This window comes from Suncus etruscus, chromosome 9 (genome assembly GCF_024139225.1).
Source record: "Suncus etruscus isolate mSunEtr1 chromosome 9, mSunEtr1.pri.cur, whole genome shotgun sequence".
In the NCBI taxonomy this organism is placed as follows: Eukaryota; Metazoa; Chordata; class Mammalia; order Eulipotyphla; family Soricidae; genus Suncus; species Suncus etruscus.
Window position 1 is genome coordinate 26,927,852 of NC_064856.1, and position 19,407 is coordinate 26,947,258.

Consider the following 19,407-nt stretch of genomic DNA (forward strand, 5'->3'; position numbering starts at 1 on the left):
AAGGAAAAGAACTAAGAGTCTATTTTCAATTTTGTTTAAAACGTCAAACCTTCCATAGATGCAACTGGAGGTGGAAGGGAAATTAGGGACATTGGTGGAGGGAAGTGGACATTCGTGAAGGGTTTCTTTGACTGAAAAACAATAATAACTAACTTTGTAAGTCACTATGCTTTGGAGGTTTTTTGTGGGGTTTTTTGTTTGTTTGTTTGGTTTTTGGTTTTGGTTCACACCTGGCATCACTCAGGGGTTACTCCTGGCTCTACTCAGAAATTACTCCTGGCAGACTAGGGGGATATGAGATGCCGGGATTTGAACCATCGTCCTTTGGCATGCAAGGCAAACACCCTACCTCCAAGCTATTTCTCTGGCCCTGCTTTGATTTTTTTTTTTAAAGGTGACCAAAAAAGTTTTTTTAGGATTAAATATAGCAAAGAAATGCCAGAAAGTTACAGATAGGGTGCAAAAATGTTAGTGAAATGGCATTAATAAGATCTGGATGGAAAAGGTACAACAGGTGAGGATGAGGGGGGAAGGGGATAGATTTGGAAATATCACTTAGCTCATGGAGAGTGGACATGTTTGGGAGGTGCTTGTATTTCTGCCAAACCCTCCCAATTTTAACACATAAGAAAAGGCCAGTCACAGCAAGCCTTCACTTTCCCCTCCTTTCCTCTCTATTCCTCAAAACTTTATCTAGTCAAGCCTGGCAGTTTCCATGTATAGGAATCCATTTGTTCCACCGGTGAGCAGCATGAAGTTTATACTCCTTGTGCAATCACTGCTGTTGACTAACCTCTCACCACAGCTAGTGTCTGGGAGTCCCAAGCAACTCTTCCTGAGTAGGTGCTGGGTCTGGGCTGGGGTTTGGGGGTGGTAGGGAATGAAAGTATCTTAAAGAAAGAACCTGAAGATTGGCCCCAGACGCATACCTCCCCAAAGAAATATATATGCATATATATGTATATATATATATATTATATATATATATAACACTATCACATTAAAAAATCTCAGCATTGGGGCTGGAGCGGTGGTACAGCAGTAGGGCATTTGCCTTGCAAATGGCTGACCTGAACCTATGGCTCTTGGATCCCCCAGGGTCCCACATGGTCCCCAAGAGAGTGATTTCTGAGCACATAGCCAGGAATAACCCCTGAGCGTCATCAGGTATGGTCCAAAAACCAAAAAAAAAAAAAAAAAAAAAAAAATCTCAGCATTATTGATAACATGATCTAGGTTTTGATCTCTGCTCCACTACTTACTGAGCAACAAAATTGCTGGGTCTCAGATTTTTATCTTTTTGATAGATATAAAGATATTGAAATACTTTAAACCCAGGACTTCCTGCTTGCTAGGCATGTACTCCAGCCCATAGAGGTTTCTCCCTGGACATCATCTTTTCTGGCATTAAAACAGAGCTAAAAATTAAGTTACTAAAACATGAGTTGTAATCTACATAATCTTGGTTTTAAAGGATGTTTGGAGAGGGGGAAAAAAAGAAGTCGAGAGCAAGCACCATTGCCCAACTCAACCCAACAAGAGTTCTGATCACTATTATGTTAACTTTAATAAAAAAAAAAAAAAAAACCAGGGCCGGGCGGTGGCGCTAAAGGTAAGGTGCCTGCCTTGCCTGTGCTAGCCTTGGACGGACCCTGGTTCGATCCCCCGGTGTCCCATATGGTCCCCCAAGCCAGGAGCAACTTCTGAGCACATAGCCAGGAGTAACCCCTGAGCGTTACCGGGTGTGGCCCAAAAACCAAAAACAAACAAAAAAAAAAACAAAAAAAAAACGGGGGGGGGGGGCAGAGAGATAGCATGGAGGTAAGGCATTTTTGCCTTGAAAGCGGAAGGACGATGGTTCGAAACTCAGCATCCCATGTGGTCCCCCGAGCCTGCCAGGAGTGATTTCTGAGCGCAGAGTCAGAAATTACCCGAGCGCCACGGGTGTGACCCAAAAACAAAAGCAAAATAAATGAATTAAAGATATATATATATATTTGGTTTTTGGGCCACACCCGGTGACGCTCAAGGGTTACTCCTGGCTATATGCTCAGAAGTCACTCCTGGCTTGGGGGACCATATGGGATGCCGGGGGGATCGAACCACGGTCCGTCCTAGGCTAGCGCTGGCAAGGCAGACAGACACCTTACCTCTAGCGCCACTGCCCCGGCCCCGAATTAAAGATATTTAAAAAATAAACAAACAAAAAACAAATGGGAAGCCCAGAGTGATAGTACAGTGGATGGGGCACTTGCCTAACATGCAATTTACCCCTATTCAATCCCTGACACCACATATGGTCCTCCAAGCCCACCAGGAATGATCTCTGAGTGAAAAGCCCTGAACACCACCAAATATGGACCAAAAGTAAAATGGGAAATTAAATTTTATTCATCATGCCAACTTTTTTCAGTGGGCAGAGCTTCTTCAGAATGTTAGAAGAAGAATATATGGGGCCGGAGAGATAGCATGGAGGTAGGGCATTTGCCTTGCATGCAGAAGGTGGTGGTTCTAATCTCGACATCCCATATGGTCCCTTGAGCCTGCCAGGAGCGATTTCTGAGCGTAGAGCCAGGAGCAGCCCCTGAGCATTGCCAGGTGTGACCCAAAAAAAAAAAAAAAAAAAAGAATATATTCATTCCTCATAAGTCTTAGGAAATAAGAACTTGCTTTAGCGCCTCAGAGAGGATGTTCAAGTGTGTAAAATTGAGAGACTAAAGAGTCCATCGGAAAATCAAGAACAAAGTAGTTTAGTAATAGAATATATGCCTTGTGTAGACAAAACATGGGTTCTATCCTTGGCATGAAGAGAAAGAGACAATTAAGAACAAAAATGTGAAAAGCCACACAAAACAAGATCTTCCTGAAAGACCAGTAAGTTCTGGAAGTGAGATTGGGATTCAAATACCCAAAAGAACAGGCAGAAACATTTTTCCATTTATTGGAAGACAATCTTTTTTTGGAGGGGTGGGCCACACCCAGTAGCATGCAGGGATTACTCCTGATTCTGCATTCAGAAATCATTCCTGGCATGCTTGGGGGACCATATGAGATGCTGGGGATTGAACCTGGGTCTGTCCAGGGTCAGCAGTGTGCAAGGCAAACACCTACTGCTGTGCTATCACTCCAGCCCTAGAAGATGATCTTTTTATGTTGAATTGCTCTTATACCTTTTGTTTAAAATAAGTGTAAATGTAAATGTATATGTTTTCTCACTTATTCCATTGATCTTATATTTGTCCTTCCTTTAACACCATACTAGTTTGATTATTGTTTATTTTCCCCCAAGGAATTTTGTTTTATTTTGGTTTGATTTGGTTTTTTATTTGGGTCACACCCAGCAGTGCTCAGGGATTACTCCTGGCATTATGCTTAAAAATAACACCTGGCAGGCTCAGGGGACCATATGAGATGCCAGGATTCAAACCACCTTCCTTCTGCATGCAAAGCAAATGCCCTACCTCCATTCTATCTCTCCAGTCCCTCCCCCAAGGAATTTTGAAATAAGGTAGTGTGAGTTGTCTTTATTGTTCTTCTCAAAATTATTTTTGTTATTCATGTGTTTATATTCTCTTTAAGCATTCCAGAAGATCTCACTAATTTTTATTAAAAACCTAGATTTCTGATTGAAATTTAAAGATATTTTGGAAAAATTGACATCTTGATATCTTCTTTGATTTAGGTCTTCTTTATTTAGTTCTTTTATTTCTTTGGATTAGTGTCATAGAAATCTCAGCAGAAATTCTATTATATTTCTATAGAAGTATTCCATTGTGGGGTTCCATTGAAAATTATTCTTAAAACTAAAAAATAAATTTTTGTTAAATATTTTAAATACAAATAGAACATCCCTATGATCTCTGGCTCTTTCCCCACAGCCCCACTCCTTGATTCCCAACTCTCTACAATGGGCATCAGTTCTAATATTTTGCTCTGACCAATGTGTGTTGGATGATTCATGGGAGGCCAGTGGAACAGGACAGGTTGAATACTGTATACTTGTCTCTGTCCAATTACTCAAAGCTTGAGCATTGGCTTCTTTCATTCCACTGTCAGTGTCATTTACTAGTCAACTACAGCTTCAGTTCATTCATCATTGACTCGACTCCTTCTAGACCCCTTTTTTAGTTGCAATTACTGGCAGGACAGTAGATCAATAGGGCCTTCTAGAACTGTGATATTTGCCTCATAGACTAGGGAATAACCAAAGAGTACAGATTCTGTTAAGCTGTCTTTTGTTTTGTTTGTTTGTTTGTTTTGGTTTGGTTTTTTTGTTTTGGGGTCATACATGGCAGTGCTCAGGGGTTACTCCTGGCTCTATGCTCAGAAACCGCTCTTGGCAGGCTCGGGGGACCATATGGGATGCCGGGATTCGAACCACCATTCTTCTGCATGTAAGGCAAACACCCTACCTCTATGCTATCTCTCGGGCCCAAAAAGCAAGGACTAGGAACTGTTTGTTTGTTTGTTTGTTTTGTTTTTGGGCCACACCCATTGATGCTCAGAGGTTACTCCTGGCTATGAGCTCAGAAATCGCTCCTGGCTTGGTGGAACCATATGGGAGGCCGGGGAATCAAGCCAAGGTCGCCTTACTTACCTCTAGCGCCACCACTCTGGCCCTTTCTGTTAAGCTGTCTTAAATCAAATATCGAAACTCCTGTTTTTCTTGTTTATAGCTCTGAGAACAACTAAGAACAAAATCTTTTTCTTTTTTATTTTTAATTTTAAACAGTTAATAACCATATTTTTAGGCATTCTGTTATTACTTATAGTTGCACTTAGTTATGCAGTCCTACCTGTCTGCGTCATCCTCAGAACCAAGAGACAGAAGAAAGACAAAATCTTAGCCAGTCTACCTATGGCAACCTGAGAGGGAGCAGAAATGCTGTCTTTTTGACAGTTCTTTTGACTTTTTAAATGTTACTCCAAACTGTTGGTTAAGTAATTTTTATTTTTCTTTTATATTCCAGAATACCTGTTTGAACCTCCACCTTGCAGGTCAAGTCCTGAAAACTGCAATTACTTCTGCACAGTTCAGGCAGATTGCAAAAAGGGATTGCAGTGCTGTTCTTCCTTTTGTGGAATAGTCTGTTCCATAAACAAAAAAGGTAAGGAACTACTTAGGCCTAACTTGGTCCTTGAACTGTTGAAGGATAGTTCAAAATGTCTCTTATCATCCATGACTATAGATCTTTTTTTCCATGACACTCATCCATAAATGTTCTGATTAAAGGAGACCTTGCCATTCCAAACTCCCTAAAAAAAAAATAAAATCATTGTTTCTTTTAACCCTTAGGAAACCATTTTTCTCTCAAGAAACCAGTTCTTGGCCTCTAAAAGACATGTGGCAACTCTGGTGAGCATGTATGTAAGCACTAATGCCCGCCAGCAAGAAAGTGCCTGAGTCTCACATCAAGTACACAACTCCCTATGGAGCACAATGTGTAAGAACCACCATAGATATACAACCCTGGAAAAAAACCACAGTCGAATATGCAGGCACCACAACTACGTACAGGAACAACTCAGACAGACTGTGTGTGATTTCTGTCATCACAGGAACAGCAATAATGGGGATGAGAAGGTAAAAAGGGGGAAAAATCAGACTACTGCCAAAACCCTATCTAAGAGGAGGGCACAATTTGGCCATGCCTGCCAAATTAAAGAAGATTCAAGGAAGCCTCCCTCTTTTCAGGAGGGTCAGATACTGGCATGGTTCACCAAATGAGGGGACTCACCAAGAACCCACTTCTCTGACTGGGGTTGTGGCATGCCCACCCAGTCACGAGCAGCTATGTATGGTCAAGAAATTCTTTAATTATAGTCTTACAAAATTATTAACCACCCTCTTAAAAATCCCGTGCTGGGGCGTGAGAGATAGCATGGAGGTAAGATGTTTGCCTTTTCATGCAGGACGGTGGTTCGAATCCCGGCATCCCATATAGTCCCCTGTGCCTGCCAGGGGCAATTTCTGATCATAGAGCCAGGAGTAATCCTTGAGGGCTGCCGGGGTGTGACCCAAAAACCAAAAAAAAAAAAATCTCTTGCTATATTCGCCATATTGAGAGCTAATATTACAAGCTCAGCTCAGTGTGTGAACTGGAACAAGGCTTAAAATAACAAATGCCATTCTCTGGAACCTGACCTTGCAAGCCCATACCAGGTCCAGATGGCCAACCACAAAGTGCAGAATGGCCTCAGATAGATAGCAGAAGAATGTATAAGCTAAAAACTGTGCCTTGGGTCTGTAAAGACAAAATTTTCTTCTTACTAAACATACAGCTTAACCTACACATTTTGTCTGATGCAGTATGAGAACAAATAGTTTTAAAGGTCAATTATGATGACTTGCCAAAAAATTTAGTATAAATATCCTGATGTAACCCACAGTTAATAGACTCAGATCCAAACTCACTCCTGAGTGTGTGGTCTCTGTTCCCATTGCTGACTCCTGTACCCACTTACCTGTAGAAACTGTGAATCCTTTGTGTCCAGACCAGGCTGCCCATGACAGACTATGGCACGTCTTTCAATTGTTCCCTATAGAATGGGGCCAGAGCAATAGCACAGCAGTAGGGTGTTTGCCTTGCATGCCAACGCACCTGGGTTCGGTCTCCAGTATTTCTATGGTCCCTCAAGCCAGGAGCGATTTCTGAACGCATAGCCAGGAGTAACCTCTGAGCATTACCAGGTGTGGCCCAAAAACCAAAAAAAAAAAAAAAAAAAAAAAAAGTTCCCTGTAGGATACAGAATAAGTTTTTTTTTTTCTTTTGTTGTTGTCACTGAGTTCTGTGAGGTTTTACTTTCTCTGAGAGGAGAACTTGGCTTCATGGTTTGTTTGTTTTTCATGATAGAAATAAAAGGAAATTTTATAATAAATCTCTAAGAACAAAAATTCACTGAGGGGCCAGAGAGATAGCACAGCGGTGTTTGCCTTGCAAGTAGCAGATCCAGGACCCAAGGTGGTTGGTTCGAATCCCAGCCTCCCATATGGTCCCCTGTGCCTGCCAGGAGCTATTTCTGAGCAGATAAGCCAGGAGTAAGCCCTGAGCACCGCCGGGTGTGGCCCAAAAACAAAAAACAAAAAACAAAAATTTACTGAATAGGGACCAGAAAGGTAGCACAACAAGTAGGGAGTGTGCCTTGCATACAGCTGATGCAGGTTGATCCCTAGCATCTCTTACGACACTGCAAGCCTGCCAGGAGTAATTTATGAATGCTGAGCCAGGCATAACCTGAATGTGCCCTCTTAGTGTGGCCCCCCCCCAAAAAACAAACAAACAAATTCACTGGATAATATTTGAACATGGTGTAAATATTTGAACATGGAGTAAAGCATAGGACAACTCAGGGTTGGCTGTCAGCGCCCCATTTTCTAGATTATCTTTTTATCAGTGTTTGACATTCATGGAGTGGATTTTCCCAGGAATGTTGGTTTTCCTCTTGAACTTTTTCAAGACCAATAATATCCCTACCAGGTAGTACAACTTTTGGTCTTTTGAGTGGTAACCTCCTCCATTATTCCAATCCTTGAGGCTGTCTTTATACTCCCTAGGGGAAGAAGAGGTTCGGGAGGTTCTGCCTCAAGGAACAACAACAAAGTGGGAGTTTAAATCCTGGCCTCGGGCATTCCTAATGGTCCGAAGAGAATATTCAGTTCAGAAGTTCTGTCAAAGGACAGACTGAGGAGGTCAATAAGGGTCTAAGGGCATGCACTCCCTTTTTCCCCTAGTTCAGGCTCTGCTGAGTCTCCATTCTAACCTCCTCCACATTTTGTAGATAATTAACAGCATGCAAACCACCTTCCAGCCATCAGCCAGTGCCTCATCTTTGTTATGCAATCAAGGATCCAAGCAGTAGGAAGACATAGAATTCATAAGAAAGTATCTGTTATTTGTGGCCAGAGGAGGGCGCTTGCTTTGCACACAGCCAATCCAGGTTTAAACCCCGGCACCTCATATATGATTCCCCAAGTTTACCAGGAGTGTATGAACCCTGAGCGCAGAGCCAGGAGAAAAAATATATACAAAGATGCTGATGTCACTATAGAGGGGTTTTTTCATGGCCCTCTTGGTTCGGACACTTCAGTAAACTTTTGGGGTTCCCCAGGAAAGCAGAGGAAAAACAGAGCCACACTCAGTTGTGGGAGTGAATCTGAATTGTTGTTTATTGAATGTTGTGATGTATTTAACATGATTCTTACATGTGAGAGACCGCCTACATCTGCTTTCCTGCAAGGTTAAAAAAAATTGTACTTTCTTGTTAGCAAAATGTCTATTAGTACATACTGTTTGATCTATAAGTTTCTTCTCAACAAACAATTTACAGGACTTTATTATAGGTTACAAACCTTCAAGAATGCTAAGCTCCAATTAAAAGAGAAAAGAGAGTTAAGCCCAAGGCTTCTCTAGGATTTAAAAGAGCAAATTTTAAAATCTCAAAGTTGTTTTGTTATTGTTTTTGTTTTTACTCCCAGGCCAAACCCTGGGTGTCGATTCCAATGTAAATTAAAAGATTAGGGGCCGGGAGGTGGCGCTGGAGGTAAGGTGCCTGCCTTGCCTGCGCTAGCCTAGGACGGACCGCGGTTCATCCCCCAGCGTCCCATATGGTCCCCCAAGAAGCCAGGAGCAACTTCTGAGCGCATAGCCAGGAGTAACCCCTGAGCGTCACAGGGTGTGGCCCAAAAACCAAAAAAAAAAAAAAAAAAAAAAAAAAAAAAAAAAAAAAAAAGATTAGCAAGTTGCCAGGTGTTCCTGAGACAGATTCCTTTCCTCTGAGTGAAAAAATACAGAACATCTTTTAAAAGACTAACTTTAGGGGCTGGAGAGATAGCATGGAGGCAGGGCATTTGTCTTGCATGCAGAAGGACTGTGGTTCAAATCCCAGCATCCCATGTGGTCCCCAGTGCCTGCCAGGAGCGATTTCTGGCCAGGAGTAACCCCTAAACGCTGCTGGATGTGACACCCTCCCCCCAAATTTGAGGATTACAAAGTTATTTTTATATTGATGCTGATTTTTCCAGGTAAAGTGTTATTTAATCAAGATCACATTTACCTGTACAAATTCTTCTATATGGAGGTAAATGCTCAAATATATACATATTTAGCACAGCAGAAGGTCAAATAAATGTCCATCTAAAAAAGTCTATCTATTACTGGACTAAGCTTGAGAAATACCATCCTCACTATTTAGAAAAGCAAACTCTCTTTGAGGTCTGATCTCAGCCATCTGCTGAATGTCCAGCAGGCCTTCTGATTTTTGCTTTCCTAAGATGATGACAGTAGTGGGTTTTAATTGAAGTTTTGTGATTAACTGATGATGATGATGATGATGATTGGCCTTTATAAGCCTCATCGCAATGCCTTGCCCAAAGAAGCAAGATTTCATCTTGACCATTGCCATAAGCCTGTAAATATTATCTGTGCATACAAGTACTTCCATCCTGCTTTATTCTGGTAGATTGCTGAGTCTACTTTTGATCTCTTATAATCACCAGAATATCTATTAGAATTCACCCTAATCCTACCACCCATCCTCTATATCATGTTCCCCACACAATGACTAATACTGGAGAGCCTTGTGTTGCCTGGGAAGTTTAGATAAGGTAGGAGATGACAACGGTCATGAAAATTCTAGTCTTGTTCCTAGAAATGACAGTGTTGAACAACCTTGGGACACTTGAAATGAACAATAGAAAAGCCCAACCTGACCACGTAAAAGGTATTCCACTGAGCTTGAACTCTACTGGGTGTTGGCAAGAACTTCCAACTATTTAAATGTAACCTAATAATTTAGCTCATTTATTTGTTCCTGGGAACATATGCTCATTGCATAGACAAGACATCTGAAAATAATAGAGTCCAATTCCTCAGTTCACTAGTTGGAAACAGTCACTGTTTAGAACTGGGCTGCAATCTCAAAATTGGGGTGAATTTTTCCAAAGAGGTTACCATCTTGGGGGCTAAATTCATCACTCTTTTTTTTTTTTAAGTTCATCGCTCTTAATTGGGTTTACATCCACCTAAATTTCTTCATTGTTGCTCTTCCTAAATTTCTCCATTGATGTTCTTCCTTTACTTTCAACTTGGACCTTATAAATCCTTATTCTCTCTTTTTGGGTTGTTTGTTTGTTTGTTTGTTTTGTGTGGGGGGGTTTTTTGTTTTGCTTTTTTGGTTTTTTTTTTTTTTTTTTTTGGTTATTGGGCCACACCCCATGGTGCTCAGGGGTTGCTCCTGGCTCTGCACTCAGAAATTGATCCTGGTAGGCTCAGGAGACAATCTGGGATGTCGAAAATTGAACCTGGGTTGGTCCTAGGTCTGCAGCATACAAGGCAAATGCCCTACCGCTGTGCTATCTCTCCAGACTCTCTTTTTTTTCCTTTTGTGAATAATAATTGGCATGTGCCATTTTAGGTGATCACCATAAAGATTGATACCATCCATTGTAAAATGATCACTGACTCATGGTGATTTAATTTAAAAAAATTTAATTACAGATATAGTCTAATAGCCTAGAAAGTGAACTTTTAGGATGTACTCTCGGTTCCCTTCATCAATTTCTTCCCCTTCCCTAACCCCATTCGACGGTTGTTCTTTCAGTTCTCTGTATCTATTCATTTTGCTTCACTTTTTAGACTCCATATACAAGTGAAATCACATCTCTTTTTCTAACCAAGTGTACCAGGTATGGATTGTGTTGTTCTCTCTACCCAACAGCTATTTAAGTTGTGAGATTAAAGAAAAGGCGGGGGCCGGACGGTGGCGCTGGAGGTAAGGTGCCTGCCTTATCTGCGCTAGCCTAGGACGGACCGCGGTTCGATCCCCCGGCATCCCATATGGTCCCCCAAGCCAGGAGCGACTTCTGAGCGCATAGCCAGGAGTAACCCCTGAGCGTCACCGGGTGTGGCCCAAAAACCAAAAAAAAAAAAAAAAAAAAAGAAAAAAGAAAAGGCGGGAGGGGCCGGGTAGGTGGCGCTGGAGGTAAGGTGCCTGCCTTGCAAGCGCTAGCCAAGGAAGGACCGCGGTTCGATCCCCCGGCGTCCCATATGGTCCCCCCAAGCCAGGGGCGATTTCTGAGCACATAGCCAGGAGTAACCCTTGAGCGTCAAACGGGTGTGGCCAAACCCCACCCCAAAAAAAAAAGAAAAAGAAAAAGCAACAACCTCCTTTCTCTTTGCAGTGGAGTTACTCAACAACCCCAGCTCACAAGATCAGAACAAGAATGCAGATATATGACTGTGACTATGCAAAAAAGGATGACCAGCAAGAATAAATACCTTCTTGCCCAGAGATGTGGACCCCTAGATACACGAGCTCCTTCAGACTGTGTTTGGGGGGGGGGGAATAAGATAATGTAAGATTCTGAGGTTCCCTCTTTCCTCATGAAAGTTTCTGCTTTTGCTAAACTGCTTCTATATATAACCCCATTGTTAACTTGTTGGCTTGTGGAAATGTGGCCTTCAGATAAGAGTTGAGACAAAGTACCCATGTCCAGAACACAGCACCCATGTCCCTGCACTTGGGATGGGCCTTAACAGATCAGCTTTGTAACATCTGAATTATGTATCTTGTGGCGGTTGAATGGTGTATCCCTTTTATCTGCTTCCTGGGGCTATTTTCTTTTGGGAGGGCACACCTGGTGACGCTGAGGGGTTACTCCTAGCTTTGCACTCAGAAATCGCTTCTGGCTTGGGGGACTATATGGGACTCCAGGTGATCAAACCAGGGTTCGTCCTAGGTTAGTCCATGCAAGGCAAATGACCTACTGCTTGCACCTCCTGGAGCTGTACATTCAGCTTTAATGCATGGATACACTTGGCCATGGCTTATATATATATATATATATATATATATATATATATATATATATATATATATATATATATATATATATATATATATATATATATATATATATATATCCTCTCTGCCCTAGTCTTGGAGTCTTTGACTGGAAGCCTGTTCCCAGGTGGAAGTCTTGGACCCTTAGCTAGCTAAGCATTTAAAATCCTGCTTTGTGACTTACATTGCTAAAACACATCTTCTTTACTCATTTATCCATCTTTGTATACTTATGTTTTTCTGTATCTTGATTGCATCAATAATGCATAGAAGGGTGCATATATCCCTTTTAAATCATGCCTTCATTTTATTTGGATAAATACACATACGTAAAAAAGATGAACCATACAGTATTCTTTTTTTTTGTAAAATCTTATCATTTTTCTTTTTTTTTTTTTGGTTTTTGGGCCACACCCATTTGACGCTCAGGGGTTACTCCTGGCTATGTGCTCAGAAATCGCCCCTGGCTTGGGGGGACCATATGGGACGCCGGGGGATCGAACCGCGGTCCTTCCTTGGCTAGCGCTTGCAAGGCAGACACCTTACCTCCAGCGCCACCTACCCGGCCCCAAAATCTTATCATTTTTCAACCATTTTATTAAGGTACCAGAATTTACAATACTCTACTTTTCATGGACACATCATTCCAACACCATACCCATCAGCAGCATGGCTGCTTCCTTCCACCATGTCTGTCCCATAATCACCCAGCCCCCATGTAAGCTCAGTTCTGTAGATAAAATCTTCAGTTCTGATGACTTTACCATTAGTTGTTCCCTTACTATGTTGTATTTCTTACCTAGTTTTGGGATAGATGTGTCTCTATATTTTTTAATTGTTCAGGTTGTGTCTAGAGCTAATCTCCTGGAACTTCACAAAGTTATAAAACAATAATAAATTGGTAAATAAACTATAGACTAGATATAGGTATATATAGATATAAAGAATAGAGATCTGGGGCCGGGCGGTGGCGCTAAAGGTAAAGTGCCTGCCTTGCCTGCGCTAACCTTGGACGGACCGCGGTTCGATCCCCCGGTGTCCCATATGGTCCCCCAAGCCAGGAGCAACTTCTGAGCACATAGCCAGGAGTAACCCCTGAGCGTTACCGGGTGTGGCCCAAAAACCAAAAAAAAAAAAAAAAAAAAAAAAGAATAGAGATCTCAGTGCTGCTTTTATAATCGATCTGGTCATTGTGATATAATAAAAGTACCTAGAAGGCTTTAGATTACCTTATATTTGGTACAATTGAGGAAGATGCAACTATTTCTTTAAGATGAGGAGTAAATTCTTGGTGGCTTGTCTTGTAATTGCTTTTATCTTCAGACCTTAGGGCAGGTCATTCAACTGAAAATGGTATTTAAACATGAAGCTAATGAACCAAGAGGGACAGTGTATCCCTAAAGATTCACCCCATGCTTTCATCTTTAAAAGCATGTGATGTCATGTGTCATTTAATTTAATTAGTTTAATAAAAATATCTGGGTCAAATCATTCTATGTCCTTATTCATTTATTGATTGATTCTCATTCTTCTGGGGTTTTGGGGGTTTTTTTGGGGGGTTGGGGTTTTTTGGGTCACACCCAGCAGCGCTCAGGGGTTCCTCCTGGCTCTACACTCAGAAATCGCTCCTGGCAGGCTCAGAGGACCATATGGGATGCTGGGATTTGAACCACTGTTGTTCTGCATGCAAGTCAAATGCCTTACCTCCATGCTATCTCTCCGGCCCCTCATTCTTCTGTTTTATAATGATTTAAGGCATTTTACCAAAATTCACAATACCTTGTATTTACAAATAGACTTTATTGGGGCAGAGCAATAGTACAAGTAGAGTTCTTGCCTTGCATGTGGCTGACCTGGGTTTGGTTCCCAGCACTCCATACAATTCCCTGAGCACCTACAGGAGTAATACTTTAGTGCAGAGCCAGGAGTAACCCCTAAGCACTGCCAGTAATGATCTAAAACAAAAACAAAAATATAGACTATATAAGGAAGATAGAGAAAAGAATAAAGAAAGATGAAAAGTATGATGAAACCATGAAGACTAGCAGAGCAAATACATGCTACTGGAACACAGGCACTGGCCAGGAGACAGAGTAGAACTGACCCTATCCTTTATAATAAGAGCACAATTAGGGAAACACAATCACTTACACAGTTTAAACTAAACATAAGATTAGTCCAAGATTCTCAAGAAAAGTATAACTATACCTGTTCTAATAAATGTAAAGGAAATAAGTCTTTTCCCCATGTTCTCAAAGAGAACAAGTACAAAAAACAATCTTCATAAATGAGCTTCCCTGACACTATTCCTGTAGGAGTTATTAAGCACAAACATAAAACACATGATTCAGTAAAATAGTTTTTTTATGGGGTCAGAGCAGTGGCGCAGGGATAGGGTGTTCACCTTGCACACAGCTGACCTAGGACAGACCACGATTCAATCCCCCAGCATTTCATATGGTCCCCCAAGCCAGGGGCGATTTCTGAGCACATAGTCAGGAGTAACCCCTAAGTGTCACCCAGTGTGGCCCCAAAACAAACAAAAAAAACCAACAACAAAAACCAAGGAATGTAGAAGCAGTCCACATTTAAAAAAAGGGGGGGAGGGGCCGGTGAGGTGGCGCTGGAGGTAAGGTGTCTGCCTTGCAAGCGCTAGCCAAGGAATGGACCGCGGTTCAATTCCCCGGCGTCCCATATGGTCCCCCCAAGCCAGGGGCGATTTCTGAGTGCATAGCCAAGAGTAACCCCTGAGTAGCCCAAAAAAAAATGATAATAATAATAATAAAATAAATAAATAAATAAAAATAAAAAGGGGGGGTCTTAATGTATTAAGTGAAAGTACAGGGGGATATGTTTTGGGGTTTGTGTTTTCTTTTTTTGTTTTCTTTTGTTTTGGCACACTCAGTAGTGCTCAGGGCTTACTCCTGCCTCTGTGCTCAGGGTCACTCCTGGTTGTACTCAGAGAACTATGATGTGACAGGGATCAAACTGGAATCTGCAAGGTTTCGTACTAGCCCTCTGTACTATCTCTTCAGCTCCTTGAATGCAATTTAGTAAAACTCTAGATTCTATTCTCCAGACCCTGCTACGTAACTTTTTCCTCAAAGTGTTTTGAAAACTCAGACAATATGAACTTTTCCCTTAATTAGACTTCTAGAGCAGTGTTTGTCAGCTGGGGATCATATGCACCAGGATATTCCAAGGTGGCACAGGTGGAAATTGCGTAAATGGGGATGTGGCGGCACAGAATTAGACTACAGAGCCACAGAGGGTAGTGAGAGTGACTGGGGAAAGAATAGTCAGAAAAAAATGGTTGAAAACACTATCAAGACCAACCTTTTTTTGGAAATGGTCTGTTACCTACACCTATGCTGCCCTCTTCTGGCTCTCCAGAGCCTCTACTCCAAACTTGTCTGGAACTGTCACTCAATGTCTTGGGGGACTGGCATCGTGGTCCAAACTGGACCTGGACCCAAGCTCATTGCTGGAAGTGAACAATTGAAGAACAGGAACCTGATGGTCAGGATGTAAGAGCAGGATGACACAGCGACACACTGTGAATGAGGAATCATGAAGGTGTATGAAGGGTCGAAGAGGTCCAGAGGCAATTTTCATCAAACTGCCCCCATTCCCACTGGGATAATAGGGAATCTCTACCCCAGGGGTCATCAATCTACAGCCCGCGGGAACATGCACCTGCCAAGGACATTTTTCTGGTCCATTGGGTGCTTTTTTGTTTTGTTTTGTTTTTGTTTTTGTTTTTCGGGCCACACCCATTTGATGCTCAGGGGTTATTCCTGGCTAAGCGCTCAGAAATCGCCCCTGGCTTGGGGGGACCATATGGGACGCCAGGGGATCGAACCGCGGTCCGTCCTACGCTAGCACTTGCAAGGCAGACACCTTACCTCTAGTGCCACCTCGCTGGCCCCTTGTTTTGTTTTTTTAAACTGGCTCTCCAATGTGTCTGAGGAACAGTGAACTGACCCCCTGGTTTAAAAGTTTGAGTATTTCTGCTCTATCCTCTTCTCTCTTTTTTTGGAGGGGCCACACATGGCGGTGCTCAGGGGTTACTCCTGGCAGGCTCAGGGTACCATATGGGATGCAAGGGATCTAACCCAAATCTGCAAATATATAAGGCTGTGCCTCTCCAGCCCTTCCTCTCTTCTCTTCTCTTCTCTCTTTCATTCTTGCATCTCTCCTGTCTCCTCTCCTCTCATTGGTGCTTCCCATTTGTAAATACCAGATGTGTAAATACCAGATGTGTAAATCAGTGTAAATACCAGTAAGGCATTCCATATGATCCCCCAATCCTGCCAGAAGGGATTTCTGAACACAAGAGCCAAGTGTAATCCTGAGTGCCACCAGGGTGTGGCCCAAAAACAAACAACAATAATAACAACAACAAAAAACTTGTGTTTTCTCATCCCCATTAGAAAACATGTTTCTCTGCAGCTGCAGTTTTAGCCAATGAGGTAAAAAGGGAAATCTGCGAGTTGAGGAGATAATGCTGCAGCAGACCACTTGCCTTGAGTTTGTATGAGACCCTGGATTTGACCTCAGTATTACCAAAGGGAAAGGGGATGTAGGAAGTCTGGAGAAGGGGAAGCATCTGAGAAGGAGCAGTTTGGGGTCCAAGTCTTCTCCCAACTACTTCACACATGTTCCTACAGTGACCAGAGGTGGGAGGCAACTGAGGCCACCCTAGTTCCTGCACTGAGGATGATTGTGAGAGCAAGAAGGAACAGGGCCCCGAGTGTTATGGCTGAGCTGCTGGACCAGCCTCACTGCCCCTCCACAGGTTCCACTGAAGAGTAGCGCCATGTCTTGATTGGCAAAGATGCTGTGAAGGGCCTTCTCCATGACTTGTCCCATCCAACTTCTAACTGATTGACTTAGGAATTCCTTTCTTTCTTTCTTTTTTTTTTTGGGTGGAGGGCAGGGTTGGGTCACACCCAGCAGTGCTCAGGGGTTATTCCTGGTGCTACACTCAGAAATCACTCCTGGCAGGCTCAGGGGACCATATGGGATGCCAGGATTGGAACCACTATCTGCCCTGGATAGACTGCATGCAAGACAAACACCCTACCACTGTGCTATCTCTCTGGCCCCTGAAATTCCTTTCTTCTATTCACTCCACTGATCTTTTATTGAGAGTCTATTTATGGCCAAGTTCTATTTTAAAAAAAAAAACAAAACAATTTTGTTACCAAAATTAGTTCAGGGGCCAAAGAGGGCCTTTGTCTTGCATGCAGCCGATCCAGGACAGACAGTGGTTCAATTCCCACCATCCCCTGTAGTTTCCCAGCCTGCCAGGATCGACATCTGAGTGCAGATCCAGGAGTAACCCCTGAGCACCACTGGATGTGACCCAAAAACCAATAACAAATAACTATATATAAAAGAAATAGTTTAGAGGGGCCAGAGTCATAGCACAGCAGTGAGGGCATTTGCCTTGCACGTGGCCAACCTGGATTCGATCTCCAGCATCCCTTATGGTTCCCTAAGTCTGCCAGAAGCAATTTCTGAGTGAGTGCAGAGCCAGGAGTAACCTCTGAGGCCATTGGGTGTGACCCAAAAACAACAACAACAACAATAACAACAACAAAAAAGAATCTATCTAGATTTTATTTTGCTGTAAGAAAAAAAACTGTAATTCACTGCTTTGTGGATGAAACCAGAGAGTATGACACTGGGTGAGGTCAGTCAGAAGGAGAGGGAAAGAGGTGATAGCACAGAGGGTAGGACATTTGTCTTGAACACAGGCAACCTGGGTTCGACCCCCAGCATCCCATGTTGTTCCTTTGAATACTGCCTAGAATGATTCCTGAGTGCAGAGTTAGGAATAAGCCCAGAGCATCACTGAGTATGTCCAAAAAAAAAAAAAAAAGTCCAGGACCAGAGTGATAACACAGTACATAAGTAAGGTACCTGCCTTGCAGATGGCTAACCCTGGTCATGTAAGATCGTCTTGAATTAAGACATAGTATAAGTTCCTCCATCTTAAGATGTCAGGCATGGCTGACCTCTATCACCCCCCAACCATGTCCTGAAACCCTCCCCTCTCTGGAATGAGTCTTTGTGCAAGTAGACAAGGTGAGCTGACCTCGCAGTTACCTCCTGAATAAAGTGCCAATCCATCAAAAAGCAGAAAGAAAGGGGTGGTCTGACAGTTCCAAATATATGTGAACAATACACCCTCCAGATGGATCTTACCAATTATTGCAAAGGACATAAGGAAATTGCAGGATTGCAGTTTTAGAGCATAAAAGGAAGTCCCTTACTCAAAGTCAGGGTTGCTCTCCTAATCATCAGCTTTGGGATTCAATGCTTGTTTGACTTGTGATTTGTAAATAATAAAATCCTTTAATGCATAGCTCATTGCTTTGTGTGTCTTTCAGATACCAGACCCTAACAGTAAGATCCCTGACATTCCATATGGTGTCCCAAGCACTGTCAGGAGTGATCCTTGTCTGCAGAGCTAGAGCAACCCCTGATTATTGCTGGGTGTGGCCTAAAACCAAATGAAACAATTGATCTTGGACAGGAGCTTATAGTACAGAGGATTGTGCACTGGCATTGCACGTGGTCAACCCCAGTTTGATTCCCTGCATATGGTCCCCAGAGTCCCTCCATGAGTGATTCCTGAGCACAATGCCAGGAATAAACCCTGAGCGCCTCTGGGTGTGACCCAAAATACAAAAAGTAATATTGATCTCTTTTGTATGTGACATGTAAGAAACATAGTAAGGGGAGATGCTACCATTATGTCACCCCAGGTAGACCTGGTCTTCTGGCTAAGCTCTCTGTATCCTCCTCAGATAGGGCAGGCTTGAGTCCCTGCAGCCATGCCAGAAGGCCTGGGGACCCACCCATACTTCCATCACATAAACACTACTTTATGGGAGAAGGAAGGAAGGAAGGAAGGAAGGAAGGAAGGAAGGAAGGAAGGAAGGAAGGAAGGAAGGAAGGAAGGAAGGAAGGAAGGAAGGAAGGAAGGAAGGAAGGAAGGAAGGAAGGAAGGGAGGGAGGGAGGGAGGGAGGGAGGGAGGGAGGGAGGGAGAAAGGGAGAAAGGGAGGGAGGGAGGAAGGGAGGAAGGGAAGGAGGGAGGGAGGGAGGGAGGGAGGGAGAGAGGGAGGGAGGGAGGGATGGAGGGAAAGAAGGAAAATAAGGCATTGAAAAAAATAGCTAATGGTCTCAGAACCTAAGAGTAGTTAGGGTCCACACAAAATGAGCTTTGCATCAAAGTGTTTTTTTACTTTTTTTGGGGGGGAAGGATTTTGGGTCACGCCCAGCAGCACACAGGAGGGGTTCCTCCTGACTCTGGGTTCAGAAATTGGCCCCAGCAGGCTAAGGGAACCATATGGGATGCAGGGTTTCAAACCACCATCCTTCTGCATGTAAAGCAAATGCCCTGTCTCCATGCTATCTCTCTGACCCCGTTTTTTGTTTTCACTTTTTTTAACTTTTAATTTTATTAAAACTGTTGAGATTTACAAAGTCCTTCATAGTTGAATTTCAGCCACACAATGAATCAGGGCCAATCCGCCACCAGTGTCAACCTCCCT

The 19,407-nt window shown here is 42.9% G+C and overlaps 1 protein-coding gene across 1 annotated transcript; it reads left to right on the plus strand.

Annotated features, from left to right (window-relative positions):
- Positions 1–751: 751 nt before the first annotated feature.
- On the plus strand, positions 752–16,656 carry WFDC13 (WAP four-disulfide core domain 13). The gene is made up of 3 exons (XM_049780539.1): positions 752–839; positions 4,971–5,108; positions 16,640–16,656. Exons 1-3 carry the CDS (start codon positions 752–754, stop codon positions 16,654–16,656), a joined length of 243 nt encoding a protein of 80 aa, XP_049636496.1.
- The last annotated feature ends 2,751 nt before the right edge of the window (positions 16,657–19,407 follow it).

Bases quoted from the DNA above. Each gene is read 5' to 3' on its own strand.
- WFDC13 (XM_049780539.1), top strand. From the start codon at position 752: ATGAAGTTTATACTCCTTGTGCAATCACTGCTGTTGACTAACCTCTCA. The intron at 840-4,970 runs GTAGGTGCTGGG...TTTATATTCCAG, and splicing joins TCCCAAGCAACTCTTCCTGA to AATACCTGTTTGAACCTCCA.